We start from the raw sequence: 26,269 nt of genomic DNA on the forward strand, positions 1-26,269 counted from the left end.
CCCCCTCTCTCACTCTCTCTCTCTCTCTTTCTTTCTCTCTCTTTATTTATCTCCCTCTTTGCTTGCTAACTTGTATAAGAATTATCGATTCTGGTAATCGTTTGCTCTTTAACACGTTGGAAATCCGGGATTCTTGCTACATTTTTGCCTGTTTGCTGCAAATTATTTAATTTTATCTCGATTATTTGCTCCTCGAAGTAATCCTTTCGCACAAATTCGCGTCAAGTATTCTCGGACATCCGCGAATGAATAAGCGAATGAATTGTACTGGATATAAATAGAGTTAGAATAAGTTACATGTGACAAAAGAAAATGAGATAAATTTTATTGTAGTACATTCAATGTTACTCCGCGTTTTCCACAGGATAATCAACGCGTTTGTTTCCGAAAAAATTAATACGCATATGCAGCAATACATTGCAATATACTAATTCACGATCCACCTAGACTGGAATTGATCGACAGGTTTCTTCAATTAGTATGTAAAAGAATTAGAATCTGTGAATTGTCCTTAAAATATAATTTGAGCAACTTTGTGTACTTTGATTTACGTATTTCAAAATGAGCTTCTTACGCACTTTTTTCTATCATTAATAACTGAAAATAATTTCAATTGCACCTCGAACCACTCGCATAATAAGATAACGAAGACGTACGTAAATAACATATCACAACTTTGATTAACTCAAATCGTAAGTGTGACCTGTCACCTATGCGATTACATGATTATAATGTGTTATTCATACAATTTTCTTATTTGTGTACGGCAAAAGCTTTTTAATCAAATGAGATAAATTGAGCAAATATTAGTCTTTTTCTTTCTTTCTCTCTCTCTCCCTCCCTAAATAGTGGGGTCAACTGAGAAATCTAACATATAGTATATATATGATTGAACGAGTAATTACTATATAAACTTAAATAAAACATTACACCGTATGTGTAAAGAGAATTTACGGGTACATTTTATTATAATAAAAATATTATCATGTATGTATTAAACAATTGATATGTTATTTACGGACGTCTTCGTTATCTTATTATGCGAGTGGTTCGAGGTACAATTGAAATTATTTTCAGTTATTAATGATAGAAAAAAGTGCGTAAGAGCTCATTTTGAAATACGAAAATCAAAGTACATAAAGTTGCTCAAATTATATTTTAAGGACAATTCACATATTCTAATTCTTTTACGCACTAATTGAAGAAACCTGTCGATCAATTCCAGTCTAAGTGAGTCATGAATTAGTATATTGCAATGTATTGCTGCATATGCGTATTAATTTTTTCGGAAATAAACGCATTGATTACTCGGTGGAGAACGCGGAGATAATAACATTGAATGTACTACAATAAAATTTATCTTTTGTCATATGTAACTTATTCTAACTCTATTTATATCGAGTACAATTCATTCGCTTATTCATTCGCGAATGTCCGAGAGTACTTGTCGCGAATTTGTGCGAAAGGATTACTTCGAGGAGCAAATAATCGGGATAAAATTAAATAATTTGCAGCAAACACGCAAAAATGTAGCAAGAATCCCGGATTTCCAACGTGTCAAAGAGCACACGATTACCAGAATCGATAATTCTTATACAAGTTAGCAAGCAAAGAGGGAGATAGATAAAGAGAGAGAGAGAGAGAGAGAGAGAGAGAGAGAGAGAGAGAGAGAGAGAGAGGATGGTGGGAAAGATCGTAAAAGGAGAAGAGAAAAAAAAGATTGGTCGTAATCGGTATACCAATTACCTCATCGGTTTCTTAATCGTACACTCCGCAACTTTTCGCATCTCCTTCACCGATACCTTAGGTGACAGCAAGTATATAAACCGATACGGTTACGGTGCCGGCCGATCTTTCGTGCATCAGACACACGAGGATGAAGGCGATCGTGTTATTCTTGGCAGCAGCGTGCCTGGCCCACGCCACGGAGGTGCCGCAACGCACCGCCACCAAACAATACTTGGTCAAGCAAAAGAATATCTACGAACTATTCGCACACGTCGACCAGCCAACCGTCTACCATCCGGAACTCTACCAAAAAGCACGAGCTTTCAGCATCGAAGACAACATTTCTTCCTACAATGACCAGGTACACGCTTTATAGACGTGGCGATAAACAATTCCTGTGAAATTATGGAATTGTGAATTATTGGAAACTTGAATGCACTATACGTTAAAGGCTGCATTCGCATTATCCTTCGAAACGGCGGCAGAGCAAAGTTCGTCCTTCGTGAAAGATTTTTTTTTAACAGAAATGATTGAGCTATAACAGTAAGGATACTATAAATATTCAAATACAAAACCGTTAATGGACGTTTCATCGTAACGGACACTACATCACACTACAATGAGAGAAAATCTTCGTTCGCGCAATCGTCGAAAAATCTTTGTGGACGGAGATGTCGCCTCTACCAAAATCTCCCATCTTTGCTTCTTTGAATGACACTTAATACTTTTCAAATGTTCGACTTTGATCGCGATCCTACGGTAAAAGAGCACAACGTCTTTCATCATTGTTCTAGGCTGTTGTTACCGAGTTCCTGCAGCGATTTAAACATGGAATGCTACCACGAGGCGAGATATTCTCCCCGATGCACCCTCTGCATCATGACGAGATGATCTGCCTGTTCCGCGTCTTTTGCACCGCCAAGGATTTTGACACCTTCTACAACACAGCAGTGTTTGCGCGATTCTACGTGAACGAATACATGTACATTTACGCTTTGACCAACGCTGTGTTGCACCGCCAGGACACCAACACTCTCCGTGTACCGCCATTGTACGAGGTCCTCCCGAATTTCTACTTCAACGAAGATGTCTTACACAAGGCTTATCACATCGCGATGGGTAACACAGGTTAGTACCGAAAGGAATAAGGATATCAATCGCTTGATCTTTTGAGAATTTCGGACAGAAATTTTCCGGTTGTCATTATCGATAATGAGTTGACTCTTCGTTTCTCGTCCAACCGTTTCCCATCCTTCTACACATCCTCTCGCGACAATGTGAGGACACGATAGAATAATATTATAAATGTTAACGAGTGAATTATCACGTCGAGTTGATTTCCATCGACCGTAGAGAAACTATACCGACTATTAAGTTGCCGAAGAATCTGAATTATAATTCGAGACGTACGCATTTCTTACCTTATTTGATACTTTACGGTTAGTGCAAAATAACACTCTTGAGTATTACAAATGAGACTTCAATCGAACATTGATTGATCCAACAGGTATTGTAGGCGTAAAGAAGACGACCGGTGGCATCGATACTTACTATATTCCCACCAATTACACCGGTTCTTACATCGTCAGGGATGAAGTGCCAGAAAACCAAAAGCTGAGCTATTACCATGAGGATATCGGCCTAAACGCTTACTACTTCATGTCATACCATGAGTTCCCGCCGTTTATGAATAGCGTCGAGTACAACATGCCCCAGCATGTTCGCGGCGAAATGTTCATGTACTTGCACAAACAGATGCTCCTTCGCTACTATTTGGAGAGACTATCCAACAACATAGGCGAGATTGATTACATCGATGTGAACAAACCTATCGTCACCGGTTATTATCCGTCGATGCATTACCACAACGGAGTGCCGTTTATCCAACGTCCTGTTAACTCTGAGATTCCACTCCATGTCCATCGTTACGTTCAGGTATTTTTATCTTCCTTCGGTTCTTTAATAAACTTTAGTCAAAGCCTTGATTTGAAGTATGTTTCGGCAATATATATCCTCATTTGATATCACGAACTTCTTATGTAGAAGCACTAGTTTAATTTTAGCAATTATTTCACCATTCAAAGAGATCCTTTCGACATTTGTGCATTGCTATTGTTGCTGTTACTGCGCTCACAATTGGATAATGTTCCAACAGGCTCTGCAAGACTTCCACACTCGCATATCCAACGCCATCGACAGCGGCTACCTCGTCGACAAGAACGGCAAACGTACCAACATCTACGAATCCTTGGATGGCTTGAACCAACTTTGCAATGTGATCCATGGCAATGCTGACTCTGTCAACGAAAAGTACTACGGCGATGTGGAATATATGTACAGAAAGATCCTTGGCTTCGTCCCGGACCCGATCGACAAGTACCACGTCGTGCCCTCTTCTCTCCATTTCGTTAGCACCAGCATGAGAGATCCCGCGTTCTACGGAATATTCAAGAACATCGTTACCTATTTGATGAGGTACGTGATTGCGGCTAGGCAAATGAATAAGGCTAGGCTTTAGAAAAATAATTTTTTCAGAGTAATTTGTTAACTTAGTAAAAAAAAATAATTTGTCGCCTTTATCATTGCTCATTTTAAGAAGTATGACTCATTATCTATTTATTTATATAAGTAAAACTCATTATCGTTACTCAAGAAATAATAAATCGTTACATTTTCCGTTGTTTCCCTCGCCAAGCGAATTTCGGGGACATTTATTAACGATTCTTACAAACAAATTTAACGGAACCAACAAACGACGAGTTATTACAAAATCGTGCTTTGATGATAATGAAAAACTGATTGTCTTACAGATATAAGGAACACCTGCCGTGCTATACGCACAATGACCTTGTCTTCCCTGGCGTGAAGATCGAGTCGGTCACCGTGGACAAACTGACGACCTTCTTCGACCACTTCGACTCGCTCGTCAATAACGCCTTGTCGATACCTAGCCAGGAAAAAGCTCACTCGATGTTGATCAAGGCGCGTCAGTATCGTCTCAACCACAAACCCTTCACCTACCATATCACAGTGAATAGCGACAAGAATACGAAGGCCAGCGTACGCATCTTCTTAGGACCGAAATATGATGTTCACGGCCACGAACTCGACATAAGCGAGAATTACATGAACTTCTTGGAGATGGACCAGTTTATCGTTGACCGTAAGTATCGAACTTCTTGTCGTCGTCGGCGCGTATTCTCGTTTTCTCAAAAGTGTCAAATGCTCGTTTTAACAGTTTTCACATAATAGACTATCGAGAAATAAGAAATTTTCATCGAAAGGAGCTCAGAAAATAGTAATTATGATACCATTGCACTTTTCACTTTGAATGAACATTGCTTGATTAGAATATTTAGTCGGAATTTTTTTCAAACTAATTTTAAAGTTGTAGAAAATTGAAAAACTTTCTTCTCCTGTCTACAATTTTGGAAAGAAAAAGTCACTTTTAAGTTGACTGTGAAAACTTAGGGAAATGAGATAATAAGGAATCTTTTATAATGATAATAATAGTAACTTTATTAGATACGCAGCAATAGTTATGATATCGACCATATAGTCTGTAATTATTGCATATAGCTAATGTCTAAAGGCTAATGTTGACATTGATGTCTTATTCGTGTTCGTTGCTTCCGACATACAAGATTCGAGATTTCCGTCCGAAACAAATCTTTAACCGCTGTTTCCCGTCGTTTGTCGCAGTAAAACCCGGTACCAACAAGATCGAGCGCAACAGCTACGAGTCGGTCTACGTAGTACCCGACGAGGTGCCGAGCGACGTCCTGTATAAGAAGATTCTGAAGGCCATCGAGAGCGACGAGACCTTCACTTACCCAAGTCAGCCGTACGGTTTCCCCGACCGTCTGCAACTTCCCAAGGGCAAGAAGGAAGGTCTGCCACTGAAGCTGTTCGTCTGCGTAACGGCGTTCGACGAGACCAAGTCCTTCAAGATCCGATCTCCTGTTAGGGGCCCGAGCGTGCTCGACGGCCGCCCGTTGGGATATCCGCTCGACAGACATGTTCACAGCTTCAACTTCACCGTACCCAACTTCTATATGAAGGACGTGCTGGTTTACCACAGACAGGCTGAAGAATTGAATCTTACCGTGTAAAGAAATCTCCCTGCAATCTTTGACTTTTAATCGACCGATCGCATCCACTCATTGTTGTCGTTTCTCTTTTGGCTATGGTTTCAGACAATGTGATGTATTATCTCGTATACATACGATATTCCTCGTTTACAGCTTGCATTCGATACGCGCGATTGCCAAACTAACAGCCCGTTTGACTCTAATAAGGGAAGAGAAGCGCGCACAGCAGCAACATTGTCTTCTCATACCGTTGTGTTCTGTTTGATGCATCTGCTATACACATGAAATAAATTTTCCGAAACATTCTTTTACCTTATCTTGACTCTCTCTCTCTCGTACCTGCAACGGATTTCCTTTCCTATTACTGATCAATCAATCTCTCGTCCTTTCTATCCGATCGCGAGACAGCAAAGAAGATTAAACGGTTTTATTTGTGTAATATTCTGTTTTCATTTATGTCATGTATTTTTTGAGCTCTTTTAGCCTTTTGTTACTACTTTACTAGATTTTTAGTTTTATTTTTATTCTTACTATGATGATCGTCGTAACGGGAGATAAAACTCAGAAGGCGGAGATTTAAACGAATTAGTCAAAAGCGCAAGTTAAAACGCGCTGATTATCTCCGCTACTGTTGCTGCGATTAAAATAATCAGAAACGAAAGAAAAACGAGATTGTATTTTTTTAAGCACAGATATAGATATTATCATATTGCATATTACCGTGTCGAGAAATCATGCTACTCCATGCGCTGAGTCTGCATCATTGCGAAATTTGTTGATGCGACGATTTTGATGGTTGTGTCACGACGTTCGCTCTCACGAAGATACTCGATGCATTTATCTATGCGATAAATCTGTTACTTACGATCTTTTGTAATTATACAGCGATAAACACACATGTGTCAACACATCCTTCAACAAAGCCGCAAATATGAATGTTGTAATCTTTTGATAAGAAACGATAAATAAATGTACAGAAATACTTCATATGTAGGTGCGAAATTCTGTTGTTTGCGAGCAACGTCAACGTCGGGAACAATGGTAAGAGAATACGCCGCGATAAATTAGAAATCTAAATGTAGTTTCAATCCGAGTTTCAATCATGTCACAATTATTATTATCGATATTGTGCAGAAATATGTTAATTTAATAAGTAACGGTTTTCTTTAAATAAAATTCTCCTATTGAGTACTATAAATAAAACTCTACAAGACTGTTCTACAAGAAAAGTGATGTAATAAAATAATGGCATCAACTAAAAAACTCTATTCAACATCAATTCTGTAAATGAGAGCGATTTGCAATCTGAAGATAAACTAAAGATAAAACCCCCAATGACACATAGCCCGTTACTTCGAAAACAATGTCTTCACTATTAACACTAGAACACTGAGTTATATGATTATTTTATTTGTTATTATAACAAATTAGTTGTACAATGCAATAATAAATATTTAATGCAAAAAATCTTGGCGCAGCTGCGTAAAAAACCTAACGATAAATTTGCGATGCGCGCGAGCTATTAATATATTTTATTTCATCTATTTTACACTTATATGGAACTTCAAGTTCAAATAAAACTATTCAATACCGCTCTATAAATGTAATATATGTCGATACATTCAATTTAATTATGTGCTTCTTGATATTAGAAATGTTAAATTAGAAATGAGGTGAATTGATTGATCACACTTGTTTTTTGCATATATATGCATTAATAATATTATAATATGGATCTTTCTTGAAATACAAAATATACAATTATATATATATTTTTATATCGTTTGATTCTTTTCGTCGATCTATACATAAATGTATTCATATAAACCGCCAATAAGACATTCACATTTTATGAAATATTTCGTATTTTATATCAGAATATTTCGAAATAGAATATAAGATATCTCAAACTGTATGTCATAAGAAGAATACTCATGTAAAAAAAAGAAAGGAAAATGTTCCTTAAAAAAGGAACTAAAATCATTTTTAGATCTCTTAAACACTCATTTAAAAAACTGTGTTGTTTTACCCATTTTTATTTCTTTAAAGACCATATTGAATAATACATAAGAAATTGTAAATTAATTGATATAAAATTTAACAACATAAGTTTTATTCAAGTAGATGTGATTAAATCCACTGTGAAAATCTCCTTATTTAAATTCAAAATAATTAACAAAAATATTAAATTTTCGTTCACCCCAAAATTCACAGTCTAAACTGCATTCAACGACCATATGACTTTCATCACAAATCGATGTTTCCGAGCTATTGAATATCTTATCGAAATCATTATCAAATTATTATTTAATATTTCGTTCATTCTATGTATGTGTGACAGAGAGATAGAGAAGGAGCGAATATTACAAATGATAAATGAGATTCTAGAAAATATTTATTTTTTATTTGATTATATTTATTTTCTGCATTTATATTTTTATGATAAGCAAAATTTTCTACCATGTCGCAGAAATCTCGAATAAACTGATTATATTCATATTTTCTAAATATATAGTCTATATGTCCTAAATAGTCTATATATTCTAAATATATAGTTCTATATATATTAAAAATATGTAGTCTTTGAATGTATGACGAAACAAATTTTTTTCTGGAAGAAAATTGAGCTTATAGTTATTTTTTCTTTAAAATTTAATTTATATACGAATCACGAAAAACCGTACCAGTCTTTTTCGACATTGCTGTCAAATTCAAACGTACTAGAATTTTATATAAGATTTCTCATACGATGTCTTCCTCAGTTTCTCAAGATACTTTGTTGAAATGAACCATCGGCAAATAATTTTTGTTTCAGAGTAAATTATAGTAATCGGAATAATATCATAATAATTTTCAGAAGAATAAAATCTCTCATGATTAATTATAACACGCAATATCAAAAGAAGTCATTCGAGCCTGAAGAAGTCACGAGTATACCGATGTATTGCGATATACGATATCGCACAAAGATTGAAAAAAGATTCTTTCTTACACTTTCGACACACTCATGGGAGGAAATTAAGGTATGGTTTAAATAAACAAGGCAGAAGAATTAATGTTTACGCATCAAGTAGTCTCTCAGTATTGTTTATTGAAAGAAACTTCGCGATCCGCTCTACTGGCGGCGACAACTTCTGTTAAAATTTTCTGTCCAGATTGAATGGAGTTTTGATCAAGTCAGCAAGTGACTCAATAGTGGGTCTTCTCGGTCTCCTTGGTATGGTAGATGAACACATCCGTGTAGTACATGTTGGGAGTGATGAACTTCCTCGGGTTCATCGGTCGGTCGAGTGGGAAGTTGAATGGTTTGCCGTCCATCATGTATTTACCGAAGACCGGCAGTTCTACGTTCGTGACCTTGGTCTCGTCGAACGGACTCAGATAGAAGAACATCTTGTAGCGCATACCCTCGGGCTTGCCTTTAGGAAGGTAAAGACGCTCGGGGAAGCCGAAGACCTTCTCGTAGTAAGTAAACGGTTCACTACCGCCGACAGCCTTCTCCAACTTCTTGTAGTACACGTCAGCGGGCGTCATGTCGGGCATGGTGTAGCTCGAGTCAGAGCTGCGGCGTTCGATGGTGTTGGAGCCTGGTCTCACTGAAAGACAATAAACGACAGCATGATTTAGCGTGAACGATGCACACCTGTCTCCAAACCTGTCGGAGTAAGATCTCACTCGAAATGAATTAAAATATTTACTCGAAGCGACCTCGCAGAATTACGAGAGTCTGCAGGATAGGTATTTATCTAGTTTAACTGAAATAGGCTGCACTTTTTGTCTTTAAAGTGACACGAGCATATAACCTGCCGTTGAGGGGAAAGGAAAACAAAGTTCCAGCGCAACATTAGTTCAGTTAAGAAGAGCAGGCAATTAGAGCAATAGAAAATAGCAATTAGAAAATTGGACTTACGCGTCACGACGAATTTGTCTAGCTCGACGAAGTATTTGTAATATTCGCGGAGGTAAGACACGTCGTTCTCTTTGTACTTGTCGAAAGCAGGTCCGAGGAAGATCTTGAGTATGGCCTTGGATTCCTTGTCGCTGTTGATGTTGAAACGGTAGGTGAACGGCTTGTAATTGAGGCAGTAACGGCGGGCCTTCAGACGCAACTTCATTCCGTCCTTGAAGTTCTCCACGTCGACAGCGTTGTTGATGTAGGTGTCACAGCTGTCGAAGTACGTCTGCATTTTGTCCATGCTGACGGACTCGAATTTCACACCGGGCAAGATCAGATCGTTTTGAGTGTAGTACGGCATGTACTTCTTGTACCTGCGGGAAATAGAAAGAGAGGCAAGTGTGACCGAAAGAAGCACTCGAAAGTCGTGGACGTGGACGTAAAAGAGGCTCGTTCACGAACCTGAAGAAGTACGACATGATTCTCTTGTAGAGACGGTAGAATCCTGGATCTCTCATGCTGGTACTGTAACATTGAAGGGCGCTGGGGACCACCTTGTTCTTCTGGCTATGGTCGAAGTTGAAGCCGAGAATGTCGCGGGCAAGGGCGTCGTACATTCCGTAGAAGCGTCGGTTGCACGAGTCCACGTTACCTTCGATGATATTGGCGAGAATGTTCAAGCCCTCGGGGGTGTAGATGTTCACTTGCTTGCCAGTCTTGTCGTATACGTAACCAAGGTCGATAGCATTCATGATGCGCATCTCCAAAGTTTCGACTTCCTGCGGAAAGTCGGTGAGAATCGCCGGGTGAATTTATGAAATGGACACATGACACTGAATGAGTAAAGTAGCAACGGACGGGCTCACCTTCAGGTACTTGTACTTGTAGAAAGGTATGTTGGAATAGCGTGGGCGTTGCGGCAACTGCATTCCGTTGTTGTACATCAAGGTAGAGTAGTAGCCGGGATAGAAATGCTTGTTCCAATCGAAGTCTTCAACGCAGCCGAAGTCGTTGGATACGCGTTCCAAGATGTAACGGGCGTACAGCTGCTTGTGCTGGAAGTAGTAGAACTGACCACGGAAGTTCTGCGGGATATCACATTCTTTCATGTCGAGCCAGAACGGGAAGACTTGACGGACATAGTAGTAGAAGGCGTTTAAGCTGTGATCCTCCATGAAGTAGTCCATCTTGTACTCCTCGTACAAGTTGGGCTCGACAAAGTTGCTGGAGTAGTTAGCGTAGATCACATAGTTGTCGTAGTTGTCGACGCCGGTGGTGGTGAGACCTGTTAGCGCGCAAGGCAAGAAAAGGGTTAGGAAGAACATTCAGAAGAGCGTAACATTATCCGCCCTCGAGTCGTTGAAGATACGTTACCACGAGTCATCTTGATGCGGTGAGCCTCCTGGATGACGTTGCTGTCGAAGTACAGATTGGGGTAGATCTCATAGGGAGCCGGTACCCTCATGTACTTGCAGTCGGGGCGATAGAAGACCGCGACGGAGAAGGCGGACGTGAAGACGCCGTCGTTGAGGTGGAGACGCGCCCAAGCAGCGGTTTTGTAGAAGGTCTGGAAGTCCTTGGCGCAATAGAAGAGCTTGAAGAGCATCTTCACCTCCTCACGGTGCTCCTCGTAGTACGGCGAGAAAATGGCATTGCGCTGGAGCATGCCCTGTCTGTACATGTACAAGAACTCCTGGGCGACCGCCTACGGAGGATCAAATAATAAGATTAACAAATTATACAATGTTAAAGAGCGGGCGTTCAACTTCATCAAGTTTAAGTCACAAAGCGTGAGTGTGAAAGAGAGAGAGAGAGAGAGAGAGAGAGAGAGAGAGACAGAAAATCTAAGAAATCTTCCAGAGAGATCTTTTCGTTAGTAATTTTTGAAATATTCAGCAGTAAATATTTCCGAGCATCTCGATCAATCCAAGCTGTCTTGATCAACCAATTTTTAAGAAATACTTATGTTTGAAGAACGTTTACTTTGACAAAATTGACGTTGAGTTTAGAGTACCTTATCCTTGTATAAGTCGATGTTGTTCTCGATGTCATAGTTGCGGCCGATCTCGTAGAATTCGGTGTCGGTGAGAGTGTTCTGCTTGACGAAGAACAACAGCTCGTAGATCTTCTTCTGCTTGTGCAGGAAGTCCATGTCCGCGGTCTTACCGGGGATGTGCATCGCCGACGCGCATAGCGCCGCGAGCGCCAATAACAGCAGTTCCTTCAGCATCTCGTTCAGCCTTCGACGTCCTTCCTTGGTCTTCAGCGACTACCTCTGCGGGTCGACAGAGGCGGTGGGTAGCTGGCCGATGAATGGTTCACGCGAGCTTTTATAGCGGTAAAATCGGGGCGATTTCATCCTAATCGGCTGGCCTTAACCCTAACGATTTATTTAGGTGCCTCCCGTTCTCTCGCATTCGTTATCTGCACTCCGAGTGCGTCGCACCTTTCGAATACACCCTCACTCGCTCTCGTAAGTGACGAGAAAACGAAAAAAATGCGATTCCACGGCGATTTTGCAAACGCCAGATAAGCCGAGACCTATACTCGCTCGCAGTTGTTGTTGTGTTTATTTCATAAAATAATTCCATCGTCGATCTTGACGTCTCTCTCGTTATCGCACATGGTGTGTCGCAAAGTTGCAGTACTTTTTCGCTTGTGGATCGATCTGAACGATATTAAACCGAGTTCTTTTCTTTTTCGAGGGAACAAATCTACCGCATTGGGAATCGAAAGGTTGAAGAACAATTACTCGGCGAAATATTCTGTTTCTAATGATGGCATTATTATCAGCTGTTCGCAACTTGATTCCGTAAATATCCGGGGGAAATGAAAAATTTATAAAAATATAATGTGTGTCGTGACATCGTAATTGTGTATACATCAATTTGTACAGCTAAAAGTTCAAAGATGGCGATCGGTATTCTAGGATAAGCTGATGTTTCCTAATAGAGATTATTGCCGAATCGTGCATTACGTTTACTTTTCGTTAACTCTTATCTCTGGTATTCTCCACTTGTTTTCGCTTTGCCTCGGCAATTACTGCAATAACGACTCGCGTAATTAATACGATACCTATATGCAAATTATAAAAAGTCCAGAGAAATTCTTGCTCGTAAACATAATTATATTAATAACAAAAAAGGAAAACGGGAGCAAACTGCTCTCGGCTCTTGGTAATTTCTTATTGTTCGTAATACATAAAAGGACATTATTTTACTTAGGATACAGATTAGAGACTAGAGTTACGTTGAGTTACATTGAGGAACTTTTGTATTCCATGTAGCTTAGTTTCAATTTTTTCCATACAGTGTACAGTTGAGAAATTAAATTGAAATAAAATCAAATAATTCGATCGCACACACACAACTGGAATATCTAAATCTATTTTAGCAAATTGGATTCTGTTTTAAATATGTGTTTTTATTCGTTTTAGTGTTCTATATCCTGTGCTGTTTTAACTAACTGTTATAACTTTATGTTATATTCTCTGTTATTATTTGCAAAGAATTCCGCAAGATATTTTTAAATCATTTTTATAACATGCAAAAAGACTATATTATCAGGTAATATTTTTGTAATATTTAAAAATTTGCAATGAAGACGTGGTCATCAGGCGATACACATGAAATCAACATTTCAAGACGTTAATCTAATATTCTTTGTTTACTGCTTTAGTTCGGATTCTAATTGAGCGTTAAAAAATATTTTTGTTACAGAAATAAAAAATATATATGCAAATTTATAAAATATATTATATATTATATATATAAAATATATATATTTATAAAATGACGGTGTGGCAACGATGACTTTAAGTTGCCATTGCCACACCGTCAAATTATCGAATCGATAAAGCTGTTGCTGAGCGAATGATATTCGAGAGATGTTTGTTTTAAAGGTTCACGCGAATGTCGCGAGATATACGAGCACAGATGTTTGACGAATCGACGACACGCGCCGATTTATCGCGGTCTTCTAGAATTTATCATATTTATCCCCCTAGCATTCCTTGAGACTCGATAACTGTCGAACGGTTTGAATTGCCAAATAACAAAATTGGCTCGATAACACACGCGATATATAAGTAATTTCGTTACATTCCGAACAAAACACATAAGACAGTAGGAGTGATTATGTGATTATGTGACACTCGTATTTTTCCATTATAGTCTGAGTCCGTTATTAATGATACAATTAAGTAGCCTGTGATTTTATGGGAAAAGATAAATTCAAGATGGGTAAAATAAAATTTTATACTGCACGAATCTTTTTCTTTTTCTTTTCCAATTAAATTTTTAGTCTTGAAAATTGGAGAGATAATATTTTTTATTGTTTTTAAGCTTGTATAATGTTAAATTTCCCCCCGATGTAAAAACACTCATATTTAATCTCATTACATTACATCTTAATATAAATTTTTAATACGTCCTTAAATTGCTATGCAATACACACACACTCATAATATATTGCATGAATCATCTGCAGATATTTCGCTAGATTACAATCCAGATAAATATTGATAATAAATATTGAATAGTGTAATTACTTCTCTGCTTATTTCTCGTAAAACTGTCAGATTTAGCCTATACATCACTTTGACTCTTCATAAGATGAGTGAAAACTTGTAACGAAGAAATTAATTTGCAACATTAAGTTAAAAATTAAAACGGATTTAATGTATCGCTTATTTTTATATAAAGCTGATTATTCTGCCGACAGTAAAAGAACAAGCAATTCGAGTTTCGACTACAAATCTGTAAGCCGATATTTATTGGTTTGAACCTTAGATGAAAAACTATATGTTGGTATTTAATGGTTCGAATTTCTGCTGAAAACCTGCAAGCCGATATTTAGTAGTTTAAATCTCGGATGGAAATCTGCAAAGTTGGTATTTAGTAGTTCGAGTCTCGGCTAAAAATTTGAAATTATTGTATTATAATCCTGACTCGAACTACAATTTACCGGCTTACAGATTTTTAATCAAGATTCGAACCATTTAATCAAGATTCGAACCATAATCGAGTCGAACTTTTGTTGTATTAAAAATATATTAAATATAAATAATATAATATAGTAATATAATGAGAGAGATAAACATAACTTTAAAGAAGGAACTTTTAGTTGTCTGTGTATTTGTTAATAGATATTATGTGATGATTTGTTGAGCCTTTATGAGCAATCACAGTCAAAAAGTTACATTTTACTTAAACGTTAAATTCGATATGAAAAAGAATAGCATATTAGTACAACACTGTAAATTAATGAAAATGCTTTGCTCTTTCTTTAATAAAATCTTGTCGACTCTTTTTGAACAAATCTTAGGATGAAACTGCTTGTACGAGGTTAGAAAAAAAGTTTCAGCTATTTTGATGTCGACTAAATTTGAATTTAATGACTCATCCTTTCTCTATTCCTATAAGGTGAGTAATCCCCTTCCTCTCTGAATATTTTATGTTGTATTTCGTAAATATATAGATTCAAAAATTTAAAAGTCATTGCCCTTGCAAAGGCGAGAGAATCCGGATGCGCAACTCTCTCTCTGTGATAACGTTGATTGGTCAATGAAATACGGTTCAACATGGAGTACGTTGGTATGTGCTAAATCCTGTTTATTTCTCATGCTTTCTGGAAAAATCTTTGTCGTACGGTTATTTCTTTGTTCTCTTTTACCATCTCTCCTCGCGACCGCACAAAAAAGCACACTCACGGTCTAGATATATCGCGATGTTAAACCGGAATACACTATTGTATACGGTGTGTGTTGTGTACGCTAGATAATTTTACGATTCTGATAATTTTATTTTCCATTGCAATATATTTCAAGTGTGGACTTTCAAATTGTCCTCGATACCGATGCAGCCACGTACGTTTGCACCTAATTTAGCTCTGAAACGTGTCTTTTCCGTTTTCAAATAAACATACTGGAATTCTTAACCTTATGATCTCCTAGAAGTCACTCGCGCTTCTTTGCACGGATATAGCGGATACTGTTGATCGAATAGTTATACAATTTTGATTCCATTCTGCGATCAGTTTGCGCTTAAAGCAATCGTCATGTTCGATAATGCAACAAATTTCTACAAAAAAAGTTTGCTCATCTCGTAAGTTTTAATTTTCATACAATTTTTTTTGCCCGTTTAGACACAGCGAAAGATGAAAATAGTGATAAATGCTGCTGTTCATCACCTCGTTCGGAAGTGATATCAACTTCAAAGTCCACCGAGAACCTGGCAGCGGAGGTCAAAGAAAGCACGAAGCAACATGAAAACAATATTAATGAGTCACAAGATACAACTGCAACCACCTCGGAAGAGCCACCCACAGAAAATGTAGACTTCAAAGTGATTTACAACAAGCAGAAAATTAGTGTGAATTTTGCCTTAGATAGTACAGTCGCCGACCTAAAGACGCATTTGCAGAAAATTATCTCAGTACCACAGGCGATGCAAAAGGTCATGTTCAAAGGATTAGCCAAAGATGATCAAACTCTTAGGAATTTGGGAGTAACGAAAGGTAACAATCAATTGAATCATTATGTTGAAAATAGTGCTAAGCTTAAGCAACAGCTATATGCAAACTTATCTTTATCTCGTAAAGTTATCGTTATCACATGTATGATATTGAAGGTGCCAAAGTCATGATAGTTGGGTCAAAGTTAGATGACGTATTGGCTGTGTCAATTCCAACCAAACAGGAGCTCAATGATGAAGCTGTTTCCTCGGCGAATAAGGAGCCTCTTTCACAACAAAAGATACATAGGAAAGTTTTAGATAAAGGAATTCCGGAGGATGTAATGCCGGGAATATTAGATAGCAAGGTACGACAATTTGTACAGGGACTGAGTTAGTTTTATGTTGCATATCTAAAACTAAAATGTTAAATGTTTGTAAAAATTACCAAACTGATTATACAGGAACCTTTGCCTGAATTTCCACTAGCTGGAATGTTAAATAAATCTGGAGGAAAGGTGAGATTAACATTTAAATTGGAGCAAGACCAATTGTGGATCGGCACGAAAGAAAGAACAGACAAAATACCTATGAATTCCATAAAAGGTGTCCACAGTGAACCGATTCACGATCATCCCGAATATCATATTATGGTATGCTACTTGTTGTATCTATTATTTTACAAATCTCATTAGCCTTGATTAATAATGATCTATGTGATAATCTTGAAAATCCACAGGCAATACAATTAGGCACTACGGAAGCATCAAGGTATTGGATATATTGGGTCCCTGCGCAGTATATATCCGCTATTAAAGACGCTATTCTTGGCAAGTGGTGTTACTTCTGATTGATAGTCGATGGACATTTCTATCTCTGTAAAAGCAAAGTTTAATCAGATGTAAACATTAACACAAACACGACTGTACTAGTCACACATATTTTTAACAGTAAGTAATAACTTATTTTGAGTTGAATTATCATCGAGGAATACCCAATAAACGTAGTCTGTCCCACTGAGAAAATATTTTAGGTGACTAGTCTTGATTTATTGGGAAAACTGATGTAATTACACTATACGCTAATGTTTTGCATCTTTATAGTCGAGATTTAATTATACTCGGAATTTTTCCTACACAATTGGATGTAAGTTAAGCAGTCCTTTATACGAAAACTGTGATTAGCGGAACTTCCATAATTAATGATGCGTTATGATAATATTGTATGTTTGCTTACGATTACACTACTTGCTACTTTCCTTATTTTATCGAAGCGTCGTATTTACAAATTTCATATATTGTAGATTTTGCAGAGAAATTTTATATAAGAGAAACTTATTATTTCATGATTTGATTTCTTTGCATATCTGAGCAATAAAACAATTGATTTTACACATACATGTAGCAGTATAAAAATTAGAATTGATTAATTATGTCAACACGTATCACTTCACGGTTAAACGAGATACACTGATTTTTATGAAATCGCAATTATAAATAAATTAAAGTCGTAATATCGCATTTATAAGCAAACTTTTAAATTATTGTTATTTCTACAACGCGCGAATAATTTGTTAAAGTTCTTATATAATATGCTCGGTATAATGCTCGGCTTGTCGAACATCTGACATGATTATGTGCGTATGCGTATACAAACATACATACATGCACACGCTATGATTTGAAATCTATTCGAGATCTACTTTTGGTACATGTTGAGCTTTAACAAAGTTTTATATATTTTAATTGCAGTTTTTGCGACAAAAAGAATATACACACACATACCTTTTTTACTGTACAATGAAAAAAAACATATGTTTGTTTTCGTGTAATATCAGCTAGTAGTATGCAACTTTGCGTCACCGCCGAATAGAAATACGGCCAATGTCTGTTGAAGAAAAGGCAAAATGGAAAGAAAGAAAAAAAGAAATGTTAACACGTTTAGATTTCGATGTCATTGTGTCGACTTGTTGGAGGAGTAACAACGAATTTCACGCTAAATAAAATTAGAGAATTCACTTAACCGTTTCGCAATTGGCCTACAGTCACAAGATATAAGAACTGAAGGAACAAAAACGAAAAAAAAAAAAAGAAAAAGGATCAAATTGATCTCATCGCTATCTCACGACTTGTAAGAACTCCATGCTGTAAGAAAAGACTTGCGTATTCTCTTTAGTATTGTAACTGTAAATTAGGTTTTATACCACCATCTAACACGAATTGTCTAACAGCGTGTGAAGCGTAAGATGATAACGAATCAAAATTTATTATATAAAATGGTACTATCACCTGTGCCGAGAAAATCTATTTCGGAGGTCGGTTTGAATGGGACTTGTACATTACGTTGTGTGATTTGATAAAATAAATACTTCTGAGACTTTCGCTCTTTTACCGTCGCTCAATCTTTCTCTCTTTACCGTTCTTTTGTCGATTTTCTTGTCACTTCCGCCGATACAAGATTTCCGAAGATAACAAAGTGAGCGCCAGGGAATCATAGAGTTTCGTCACGTATTTTGTCACGAACGCGCCAGGATGCTCTAGTTTAATTTTTCTAATGCTGGCGCAGGAACGGAAAAAGAACACGTGTCGGACACATGGCGCAGGAAACATCTTGTTAAAGTACTTAGCCGCGGCTAAGCGGACTCGGTCTTCCATTCAGAAGGCAGATGTGAGCGAGCAGTTGGAAGGAGGATCCCCACCAACCAGGAGATGAATGTCTCCGCCGTGTAATCGATAGCCGCTCCTCGGCAGCAGCCGCAGCAGCAGTCGCGCTTAAGTATGTAGCTCAAGGCCGAGCGAAATGTCGCGCGTACGAACGTGTAGACCGCGTCGTTCATCAGTGTTGCGTGTTTATTGTTTGTTCATTTCGTCGCCGAGAATTAACAACTTGTGCGACTCGCCTGCGTCGAAGGTTCAGCCTTCGCCGTCGTCGTCGTCGTCGTCGTTGTGATCGTGAGAAAAATGACACGTCGTTCCGGGCGTTTGCCCTCCAGTCGGATATCTACTTCTTATCATCTTTCGTCAATGTAAACAACTAGTTGATGTCAAAGAGATGTAAGTAAGGCGACTGATTCACACAGATCGTGCACGGATGTCTGTGCTACCGTAGGTATCTGTGGACAACAAATTTGTTTGCGTTGACGCGCGAAGAATGTCGCAGGCGGTGATAAAAACGCGTCGTAGAAGAATGTGCTGATTAATCGTTACGTTATCGAGACGATCGTATCGTTGAGAGATTCTGCATTAGAATTATATAAAGGAAGATATCGCGTACGCACGGTCTGTACAGCCGCAATTGGCGGAATATCGTATTGTTCCGCCGAAGAGAATCAATCGCGGGAACCCAAAGACAACTCTCTCGGGTACTCCCCGCATTTCACGCAGGGGAATATCATGCGAGCAACAGATCGGTCGAAAATCAAATTGTAACCAGAATTGTAACGCCAGAATGGCCGCGTCGGAAAACGACGCGGAGTTCGTGCGAAAGGCGTTTCTCAAGCTGACCAAAGAATTCATCCGCCGTGGGGCCGCGACGCACGATTTGAAATTTGTCGCGTTGAACGCGAGCGAAAGCGCGAAGAAGCGCGCTCTCGCGATTCCGCGACGCGCGCACCGGAAGGGAGTCCTGGCGGTATTACTGGCGTCGTTCCTCTACAGCTTGCTCTGCAACGGATATTTGCGATTTGCGAATGTTACGACGCTGACGAGTCCGCTGAGGAGCCTCCAAGAGACCCGATGCCTGTTGCCGAACAATTACCTCGTGTGGGAATTTACGAGGCCGGTGTCGAACTGCGACTACTGCCGCGACGTCGACGCGCCGTTGATCCTGCGGAATTTGACTCGGGAGGAATTTCGCGCTTACTCCTACTCGTCGCGGCCCATGATAATCAAGAACGTGAGCTACAATTGGCCAGCGCGCGAACGGTTCAACCTGCGATTCTTCCGGGATCTGTACGAGCGCACCGAGGGTGCTTACGAATCGGTGGAGGAGGAGTGCCAGTTCCTGCGTTTCAAGAGCAACTTCGCGAACCTGCGCGAGGTGTTCGCGATGAGCGAACGGCGCGCATCGCTCCGCGACGGCGAGAACGCCTGGTACGTCGGCTGGAAGAACTGCCATCCGCGGATCTTGGACGCGATGAAACCTTTTTACAGCGTACCCCCCTTCCTGCCGGAGGACGCGGAGATACCGTACAGCAATTACATCTTCTTGGGCTACGAGGAGGGTGCCGTTATGCACGTGAGTGTTGCGCGGACGAAGTAACGATAAATAACGATCCGAACGGCGATCGTGAGTCTCTTCCTTTTCTAGCGTAAATTCGTAAGCGTAAAAAAATAAACATTTCCAAGTGCCAAGTTGAGAAATATTCGCTCCCTCCACGACGTTAACAAGCCGCGGAAAGAGATTTCGTTCGAGATCGATCGTTCAGCGATGTTGGATATTGAGCGGTTAAACTTTCAGTTAACTAAAAGAATCGGCAATTTTGATTGAAATTATTATTGCATGTAATTGCGACTTGATGTTCATTTGGATTACTTTAGCCAGAATTCAGAATTTTGTTTAATCTCTCGCAGCTGGATTACATCTCGCGGCTCATGTGGCAGGCTCAAGTGATCGGTAGCAAAACGTGGATCGTGGCTCCCACGCCGGAATGCGACAGCGAGTGCAAATCTTTCGAATTCTCCGTCGACACGGCGGACATTGTGTTGCTGGACACGCGAATCTGGTACCACAGCACTTACGTCGAGAATGGCGAGTTCAGTCTGACGATCACCTCGGAATATGGATAGACTTTTAATCGCGTCTTTTTAAATTCGCCTAAGATCGGGTATCGGGGACTGAAGATTATGCGTATCGATGATTGAGATTTGACCAATCGTGACGAAGCGAGCCAAAGTCCAAATTAATTGATTCGTCAAATTCTGACTTTTAATTCGCAATCTTCAGTCTCTGACACCTACTCTGATGAGGGCTGCTCGGACGAGGTTCCACAAGCTCTCCTTTTTATCCGTCCGCAAGTATCAGGGAATCCGCATGTCCACGTACAATGTATAAACGTCGTTTCCTATCCGTGAACATGGGAATTTTGTTGAAATTCCGCTTGCCTGCGTTTCATCGGTCTCAATAATTCTTTGATCTACTTTTTTTTTTCTCCACGCGTTATCATCTGGATGAGAAAAACTGTTGCAACGAAAGAATCAATTAAGTGTATATATTATTAAGAATGAAGCTAGCTGTCGAGAGAACGTCCAGAATTCTTAACATGCAAACTATCTCTCGTTAAATTGTATATAGATCGTTCAAAGGAAGATTTACATTGATCCCCACTTTTTATACTCGCGCTATGTATCGTATATTTTCTTTTTTGTATTTTTGAATAAAGAATTGAAAAAAACATGTTATGTATAACTTTCTGCCGAATATGTGTGTGTGTGTGTGTGTAGATGTGTGTATATAGTCGGTACGTGAATTGATCCCTCACGCGTGTTTACATGTGTGTAAACTTTTATTACATAGTATAATATAGACTCGCGTGAAACACAATACAATTGGTTCCAGAAAAAAAAACATATACGTTAGAAATCATTGTAAATACTGGTGTTAATACGTAGCGGCGTTGTCGCGAGTACTCGCGACAATACTCGTGCTCAAACATCGCGTGACGCTGTATCAAGAGAAACAGTGGTGCGTCTTTAGCGATACGTTTTTGAAGCTATTTCTCGTTCAGCTAACGAGAGAGAGCTCGCTATGTGTAACAAACATGGAGACGCTTTGTTACGTTAAATGCGCGACGGGACAGAATTTTGCGGTGTTTGCCCAAGGTGGAATGCGTATCGATTGTATTATATAGCTCATTGATGTGATGTGCACATCCTCACTGGTACTTCTTCGTGTAAGCCGGTGGACTTTCCTGGAAGAGAAAAGAAGAATTGCCGACAAAACAAAGTTTTGCATATGCTAAAGGTGAAGATCCTCTAAGACCGTACTACATCAAACGACTCGTAATATCGAAACATTGGCTACGTCCGTATCTATATACGATAAGTCATTATCATTATCAATCCCGAAATGATTTACCATTCGTGATATAACCACACGAGAGAATAACAAGATGACGTTCTTTTTGTGTTTCTTCTTGTATCAGAGCGACTATAAAAAGCGGTGATTATAAAAAGGATAATTCTTTCTCGAAAGGAGAAAAGGTATGAGAAAACGTCTCTTTTCTCGAAAGATCTCAAATTTTTTGTTACCGGTCTTTTTATATGGCCATCTTTTATATTTCTGAATAAGTTATACTTACATAATATTCCGGTGGTGGAACGTAAGCGCATTGAGGCCTGTTGGGATCGTAATATGCATTCTGCGCATCTGCAGTAGCCTTTGCATCTGATGAATAGAAAAGGATGACGTGGAATACACATATATAATTAAAAGTACTCGCGGCTGTTGCAAATTAACAATATACAGGATATTACATCGCTACAATAATAACAACTGTAATGAGAGTTTTTGTTCAATCAGAAACTGCGTAAGGTTTTTGTTAAACATTGAACTCCACGAATGTCTGACTTTTAGATGGAAAATTTGGATGTGATGACGATGAGTAGTCATGTGTTAATTCATATGACGTTAGTGTTATTATTAATATCAATGCTAAGAAAATACATACAAACGTTACGTCTACTCGATGCACTCAAGTTCTTTTTATTTGGCATAATTTTGGATTTGATTTATTATTATTGAAAGTTACGTCCGTTGTTTACTTGTTTATTTATAGCTGATTATTAAAATCTCGCATAACCGAATTTTACAGAAACATTCCCTTTGATCATTCGGCAATTCAACCACACATTAGATTACGCGTTAACTCTCGCGACACTAACTTCCCGATGAAAGATTTGCGCAAATGCATGTTATTATCCCCACATAGTGTGTTTTAACTTGCTATTCGATACTACGTGCGTCAAACGTCTGGGTACCAATCATCTGACAGATCGAACGACAAACTGTCCACGCACTTATTTACACATTTGAGAGAAACAATATATGTTTAAAGTTCATGTTTGTTCAAGTTCAATACGACACAGATCAGGAATAACAAGACGCAAAAACTTGGCTAAATGTGCCCGTTCAGGCCTGTCTGCGTGCTATCTGTGACAACTATAAGATAATAACTGAGTGAAGTGAAAGTCAATCTTGTTTCAGATCGTGTAAGGACGCGTTGCGTAATCAGCGTTGCTTAATGGACTAAAAACTTTCAAGTTTAGCACGCGAAACCGTGATTATCTTCTCAGCCGTCGGCTGGATAATTTTTTCGATTCCTGTGCTGTCTAGTCTTTTTTTCTTTTTTTCCTTTTTGTTCACAATTTCCCGACGAAAATGTAGCTCTCAGTTTGATAGGTTTAAATAAAAAACAGCAAATTGTCCTTTAATTAACATTTAATTATCGTAATGTTCGTTGCTAATAGTCTAATATAACGTGTCTTATTATTTCGTGGAATTAACGGAGGAGTAATCACAAAATTCACAAAGTAATCACAAACAAAGGAGGAACCGACATCGTCTTTACACCGGCAATGAATAAAAGAGGACGCAGCGATGGTGTGCCTCGAAGAACAAGCCAAAGCAAAATCGCTCATCTCTCCTTACCACGAGAGAACATTTATAATGTGTTTCTTTGAGTACGAGGTACTTGAAAATATTTGCACACTGCTCGCATTCGGTATAACTCGACACAGCATCTTCAGAGAAGCGTTATATTGTTTTCCTTTTTTTGTTTTTTATCGCATTCTTGTTTATAGCTTATATCATTAAGCGAATAGGCACACATTTTACACGCATACGCGTATTATACGCACTCATTACAATTCATTAGTAGTGAGGTGGGTACGGAGTGTATCCTGGTTGTTGATAAGATCCACCTTGTGCATTGACTTGCGGATACGGCGAGTACGGTGGTGGGTTTAACGGATAACCGCTGTGAGGCGGTTGCCCGTAAGCGCCGGGATACGCACCTTGAGACATCGGCTGGCCGTTGTAACTCGGGTTTGCCCATCCGGGTGCTCCTTGGTGTCTCACTGCAATGCTAGGGCCCTGTCCCTGTCCGAAAGCATACGAGTATATACCTGGATATGGTGGAGGACTATCTGTCATGAAGACGGTATTTCCTAAAGACAAAAATATGAGAATTACTAAGCTTAAATAACTTACTATGAGATTAATTACTAAACGTAATAGATTAAAATACCAAACATGTCGCGCATAGTGTATGTATGATGTATTTGTGCAGTACATATGTGACAATAACTAAAAGGTCAATGTTATACCTGGTGGAACATCTGGGAATACGTTAGTCGGAGGCGTCCATCCATAATAACCAGAAGGTGGTCGTTGATAAGCTGAAGGTTGCGCCGGATACCACTCAGATGTAGGAGGTGTGTACGGTGGAGGTGCATCATTCGGCGGACCATTGCTTTGAGCTAAAGGTCACATAAGTAATGCAATAAACACATTAGATTACGAAAACCAGACTGATAAATTCTCATTATCTATAAATACTTGGGACAATACTATCAATCTCGTTATCTAATATCTTGAATGAAGGTAGAAACAGAAATAACTTGAAATGTCATTATACATGCTTTACTACAGAGGATGTTTCATGAATTTCTCACCCATTAGTGCAGCTTTCTGCAAGGCTGTAGCAAATTCTATCGCGCCACCACTCTTAAATTTCACCTTGAACTTGCACTCGCCGATCCAGTTACCATTGGGCTGAGCACGACACTTGCCTTCTAAGGAATTAGCGCCGAAAATCGGCTGCTCTACACCGACCTCGCTCAACGTGACAAACGGAAAGCTGAACGACTGCATCCTCTCCTTCTGATCTTTCGCATTGAAGATCAACCTGTGCGTCGTCAGGTACAATCTGCCTTGCTTCTTGCCGATAAACTCCGCTTGCTCTTGCCCGTGAAGTTCCATACTGACATTGTCGCAGAAGAGTATGATACTGTCGAGGAAATCATATGTTACACATGATATTGACTGATTGATATCGTGGCTCTCGTAAAACTTTATGCAATTTGCGCAATTTTACGATGACTGTCAGCTACGAGCTACGTGGTCGAACACTGCCGCCAAACGTAGATCAAGCATTTCGCTTAAACGACCTAAATTAACGTCATTGCATAATTAGGTGACCGATTTCAATAAAGTACAAAGGACATCGATAACAAGATAATCGCCGTCACGGCCAAGTCATGGCGATATTGCGCTGCAAAGAACTGTCACGACCAAGAATACTCAAGACACAAATTTGTCGACACGAAAATCTAACAACACACTGCTTACCATTCGCCAGAATGGAGAAGAACTCCACCGTTGGTGTGCGCCGTATTCAATGACATATTTGCTTACGCCTGCAACCACACGACGATGTCAAACTTTTGACGACCGTTAACGGACGTCTCTCTTCGGCAGTGCTGGGAGATCCAAAGAATTTCCCACGCTACAGCGCATGCCTGAAGTGACGTACGGCTACATATATGTCAAAAACCACTGACGGTTTAAAACGCATGACAGAGGATCCATGGAGGGTCCCGCGCAAAATATCTGTGTCTTCCGCGAGTTGTTTTCCCGCGTTTCTTCCGCGAGTGCGTGGTTTAGGGTTAGGTTACCCAGTAAACATTAAATATGTTATATTTATGTTATGTCACATCAACATTATAATTTCTTAATATCATTAATTAATGTAATGTAAGTGTTACTTAGTGTTTATATGTAGTGTGTAAGAATAGTGATAGTGCAATCAGTGATATCACAGTGCAATCATAATGTTCATTTTTTGTTAAATAAAATATTAAGTGCTGTGAAAATGGATGACCAACCTTCAACCAGTGGTATCGAGAAGAGGATAGTTGGAGCTTAAAAATTTAGAACAGCGTGGTTAGGTATGAACATTTTTAAAAATTGGTTGACATGGCATCAGGTACGTTCAATAACAGTGAAAGTGTGTGATATTAAATATTTACATATTATTAATGATAGTACTAAGTATTATGTTCAACATTAACATAAGTATTCTTTTCAACGTTTATTTGTTTTGT

At 38.9% G+C, this 26,269-nt stretch overlaps 5 protein-coding genes across 8 annotated transcripts; 3 read left to right on the forward strand and 2 right to left on the reverse strand.

The window, feature by feature from the left end:
• The first annotated feature begins 1,847 nt into the window (after nt 1-1,847).
• On the forward strand, nt 1,848-6,135 carry LOC105185160 (hexamerin). The gene is made up of 6 exons (XM_011144457.3): nt 1,848-2,089; nt 2,523-2,856; nt 3,236-3,663; nt 3,884-4,203; nt 4,539-4,891; nt 5,431-6,135. Exons 1-6 carry the CDS (start codon nt 1,877-1,879, stop codon nt 5,838-5,840), a joined length of 2,058 nt encoding a protein of 685 aa, XP_011142759.2. The 5' UTR covers nt 1,848-1,876; the 3' UTR covers nt 5,841-6,135.
• Nucleotides 6,136-8,890: 2,755 nt separating this feature from the next.
• Hex70c (hexamerin 70c) lies at nt 8,891-16,027 on the reverse strand. Of its 2 annotated transcripts, none has more exons than XM_025304948.1 (6): nt 16,022-16,027; nt 11,089-11,419; nt 10,581-10,999; nt 10,177-10,493; nt 9,730-10,088; nt 8,891-9,415 (listed from the first exon to the last, which is right to left on the reverse strand). In XM_025304948.1, exons 2-6 carry the CDS (start codon nt 11,393-11,395, stop codon nt 9,009-9,011), a joined length of 1,809 nt encoding a protein of 602 aa, XP_025160733.1. In that variant the 5' UTR covers nt 11,396-11,419; nt 16,022-16,027; the 3' UTR covers nt 8,891-9,008. The 2 variants fall into 2 exon arrangements, with proteins under 2 accessions (XP_025160733.1, XP_011142758.1); XM_011144456.2 differs by lacking the exon at nt 16,022-16,027 and adding an exon at nt 11,729-12,016.
• On the forward strand, nt 15,227-18,556 carry LOC105185158 (ubiquitin domain-containing protein UBFD1). Of its 2 annotated transcripts, none has more exons than XM_011144453.2 (5): nt 15,227-15,308; nt 15,859-16,230; nt 16,344-16,534; nt 16,631-16,819; nt 16,906-18,556. In XM_011144453.2, exons 1-5 carry the CDS (start codon nt 15,296-15,298, stop codon nt 17,014-17,016), a joined length of 876 nt encoding a protein of 291 aa, XP_011142755.1. In that variant the 5' UTR covers nt 15,227-15,295; the 3' UTR covers nt 17,017-18,556. The 2 variants fall into 2 exon arrangements, with proteins under 2 accessions (XP_011142755.1, XP_011142756.1); XM_011144454.3 differs by lacking the exon at nt 15,227-15,308 and adding an exon at nt 15,368-15,580.
• Nucleotides 18,557-19,144: 588 nt separating this feature from the next.
• LOC105185154 (uncharacterized) lies at nt 19,145-21,679 on the forward strand. The gene is made up of 2 exons (XM_025304953.1): nt 19,145-20,402; nt 20,738-21,679. Exons 1-2 carry the CDS (start codon nt 19,614-19,616, stop codon nt 20,951-20,953), a joined length of 1,005 nt encoding a protein of 334 aa, XP_025160738.1. The 5' UTR covers nt 19,145-19,613; the 3' UTR covers nt 20,954-21,679.
• On the reverse strand, nt 21,651-25,669 carry Wbp2 (WW domain binding protein 2). Of its 2 annotated transcripts, XM_011144444.3 has the most exons (6): nt 25,515-25,669; nt 24,839-25,173; nt 24,491-24,643; nt 24,179-24,331; nt 22,465-22,550; nt 21,651-22,074 (listed from the first exon to the last, which is right to left on the reverse strand). In XM_011144444.3, exons 1-6 carry the CDS (start codon nt 25,568-25,570, stop codon nt 22,039-22,041), a joined length of 819 nt encoding a protein of 272 aa, XP_011142746.1. In that variant the 5' UTR covers nt 25,571-25,669; the 3' UTR covers nt 21,651-22,038. The 2 variants fall into 2 exon arrangements, with proteins under 2 accessions (XP_011142746.1, XP_011142745.1); XM_011144443.3 differs by lacking the exons at nt 21,651-22,074; nt 22,465-22,550 and having other exon boundaries at nt 23,586-24,331.
• Between the last annotated feature and the right edge of the window lie 600 nt (nt 25,670-26,269).

The sequence above is a fragment of the Harpegnathos saltator genome, unplaced genomic scaffold, assembly GCF_003227715.2.
Source record: "Harpegnathos saltator strain DR-91 unplaced genomic scaffold, Hsal_v8.6 scaffold659, whole genome shotgun sequence".
Taxonomy (NCBI): Eukaryota; Metazoa; Arthropoda; class Insecta; order Hymenoptera; family Formicidae; genus Harpegnathos; species Harpegnathos saltator.

Bases quoted from the DNA above. Each gene is read 5' to 3' on its own strand.
- LOC105185160 (XM_011144457.3), top strand. From the start codon at position 1,877: ATGAAGGCGATCGTGTTATTCTTGGCAGCAGCGTGCCTGGCCCACGCC. The intron at 2,857-3,235 runs GTTAGTACCGAA...TTGATCCAACAG, and splicing joins CATCGCGATGGGTAACACAG to GTATTGTAGGCGTAAAGAAG. The intron at 3,664-3,883 runs GTATTTTTATCT...ATGTTCCAACAG, and splicing joins ATGTCCATCGTTACGTTCAG to GCTCTGCAAGACTTCCACAC.
- Hex70c (XM_011144456.2), bottom strand. From the start codon at position 11,944: ATGCTGAAGGAACTGCTGTTATTGGCGCTCGCGGCGCTATGCGCGTCG. The intron at 11,000-11,088 runs GTAACGTATCTT...GCGCGCTAACAG, and splicing joins CCGCATCAAGATGACTCGTG to GTCTCACCACCACCGGCGTC. The intron at 10,089-10,176 runs GTTCGTGAACGA...TATTTCCCGCAG, and splicing joins ATCATGTCGTACTTCTTCAG to GTACAAGAAGTACATGCCGT.
- LOC105185158 (XM_011144453.2), top strand. The intron at 16,231-16,343 runs GTAACAATCAAT...ATGATATTGAAG, and splicing joins GAATTTGGGAGTAACGAAAG to GTGCCAAAGTCATGATAGTT. The intron at 16,535-16,630 runs GTACGACAATTT...CTGATTATACAG, and splicing joins CGGGAATATTAGATAGCAAG to GAACCTTTGCCTGAATTTCC.
- LOC105185154 (XM_025304953.1), top strand. From the start codon at position 19,614: ATGGCCGCGTCGGAAAACGACGCGGAGTTCGTGCGAAAGGCGTTTCTC. The intron at 20,403-20,737 runs GTGAGTGTTGCG...AATCTCTCGCAG, and splicing joins AGGAGGGTGCCGTTATGCAC to CTGGATTACATCTCGCGGCT.
- Wbp2 (XM_011144443.3), bottom strand. From the start codon at position 25,570: ATGTCATTGAATACGGCGCACACCAACGGTGGAGTTCTTCTCCATTCT. The intron at 25,174-25,514 runs GTAAGCAGTGTG...TTTCCTCGACAG, and splicing joins CTTCTCCATTCTGGCGAATG to TATCATACTCTTCTGCGACA. The intron at 24,644-24,838 runs GTGAGAAATTCA...TGTGACCTTTAG, and splicing joins GCAGAAAGCTGCACTAATGG to CTCAAAGCAATGGTCCGCCG.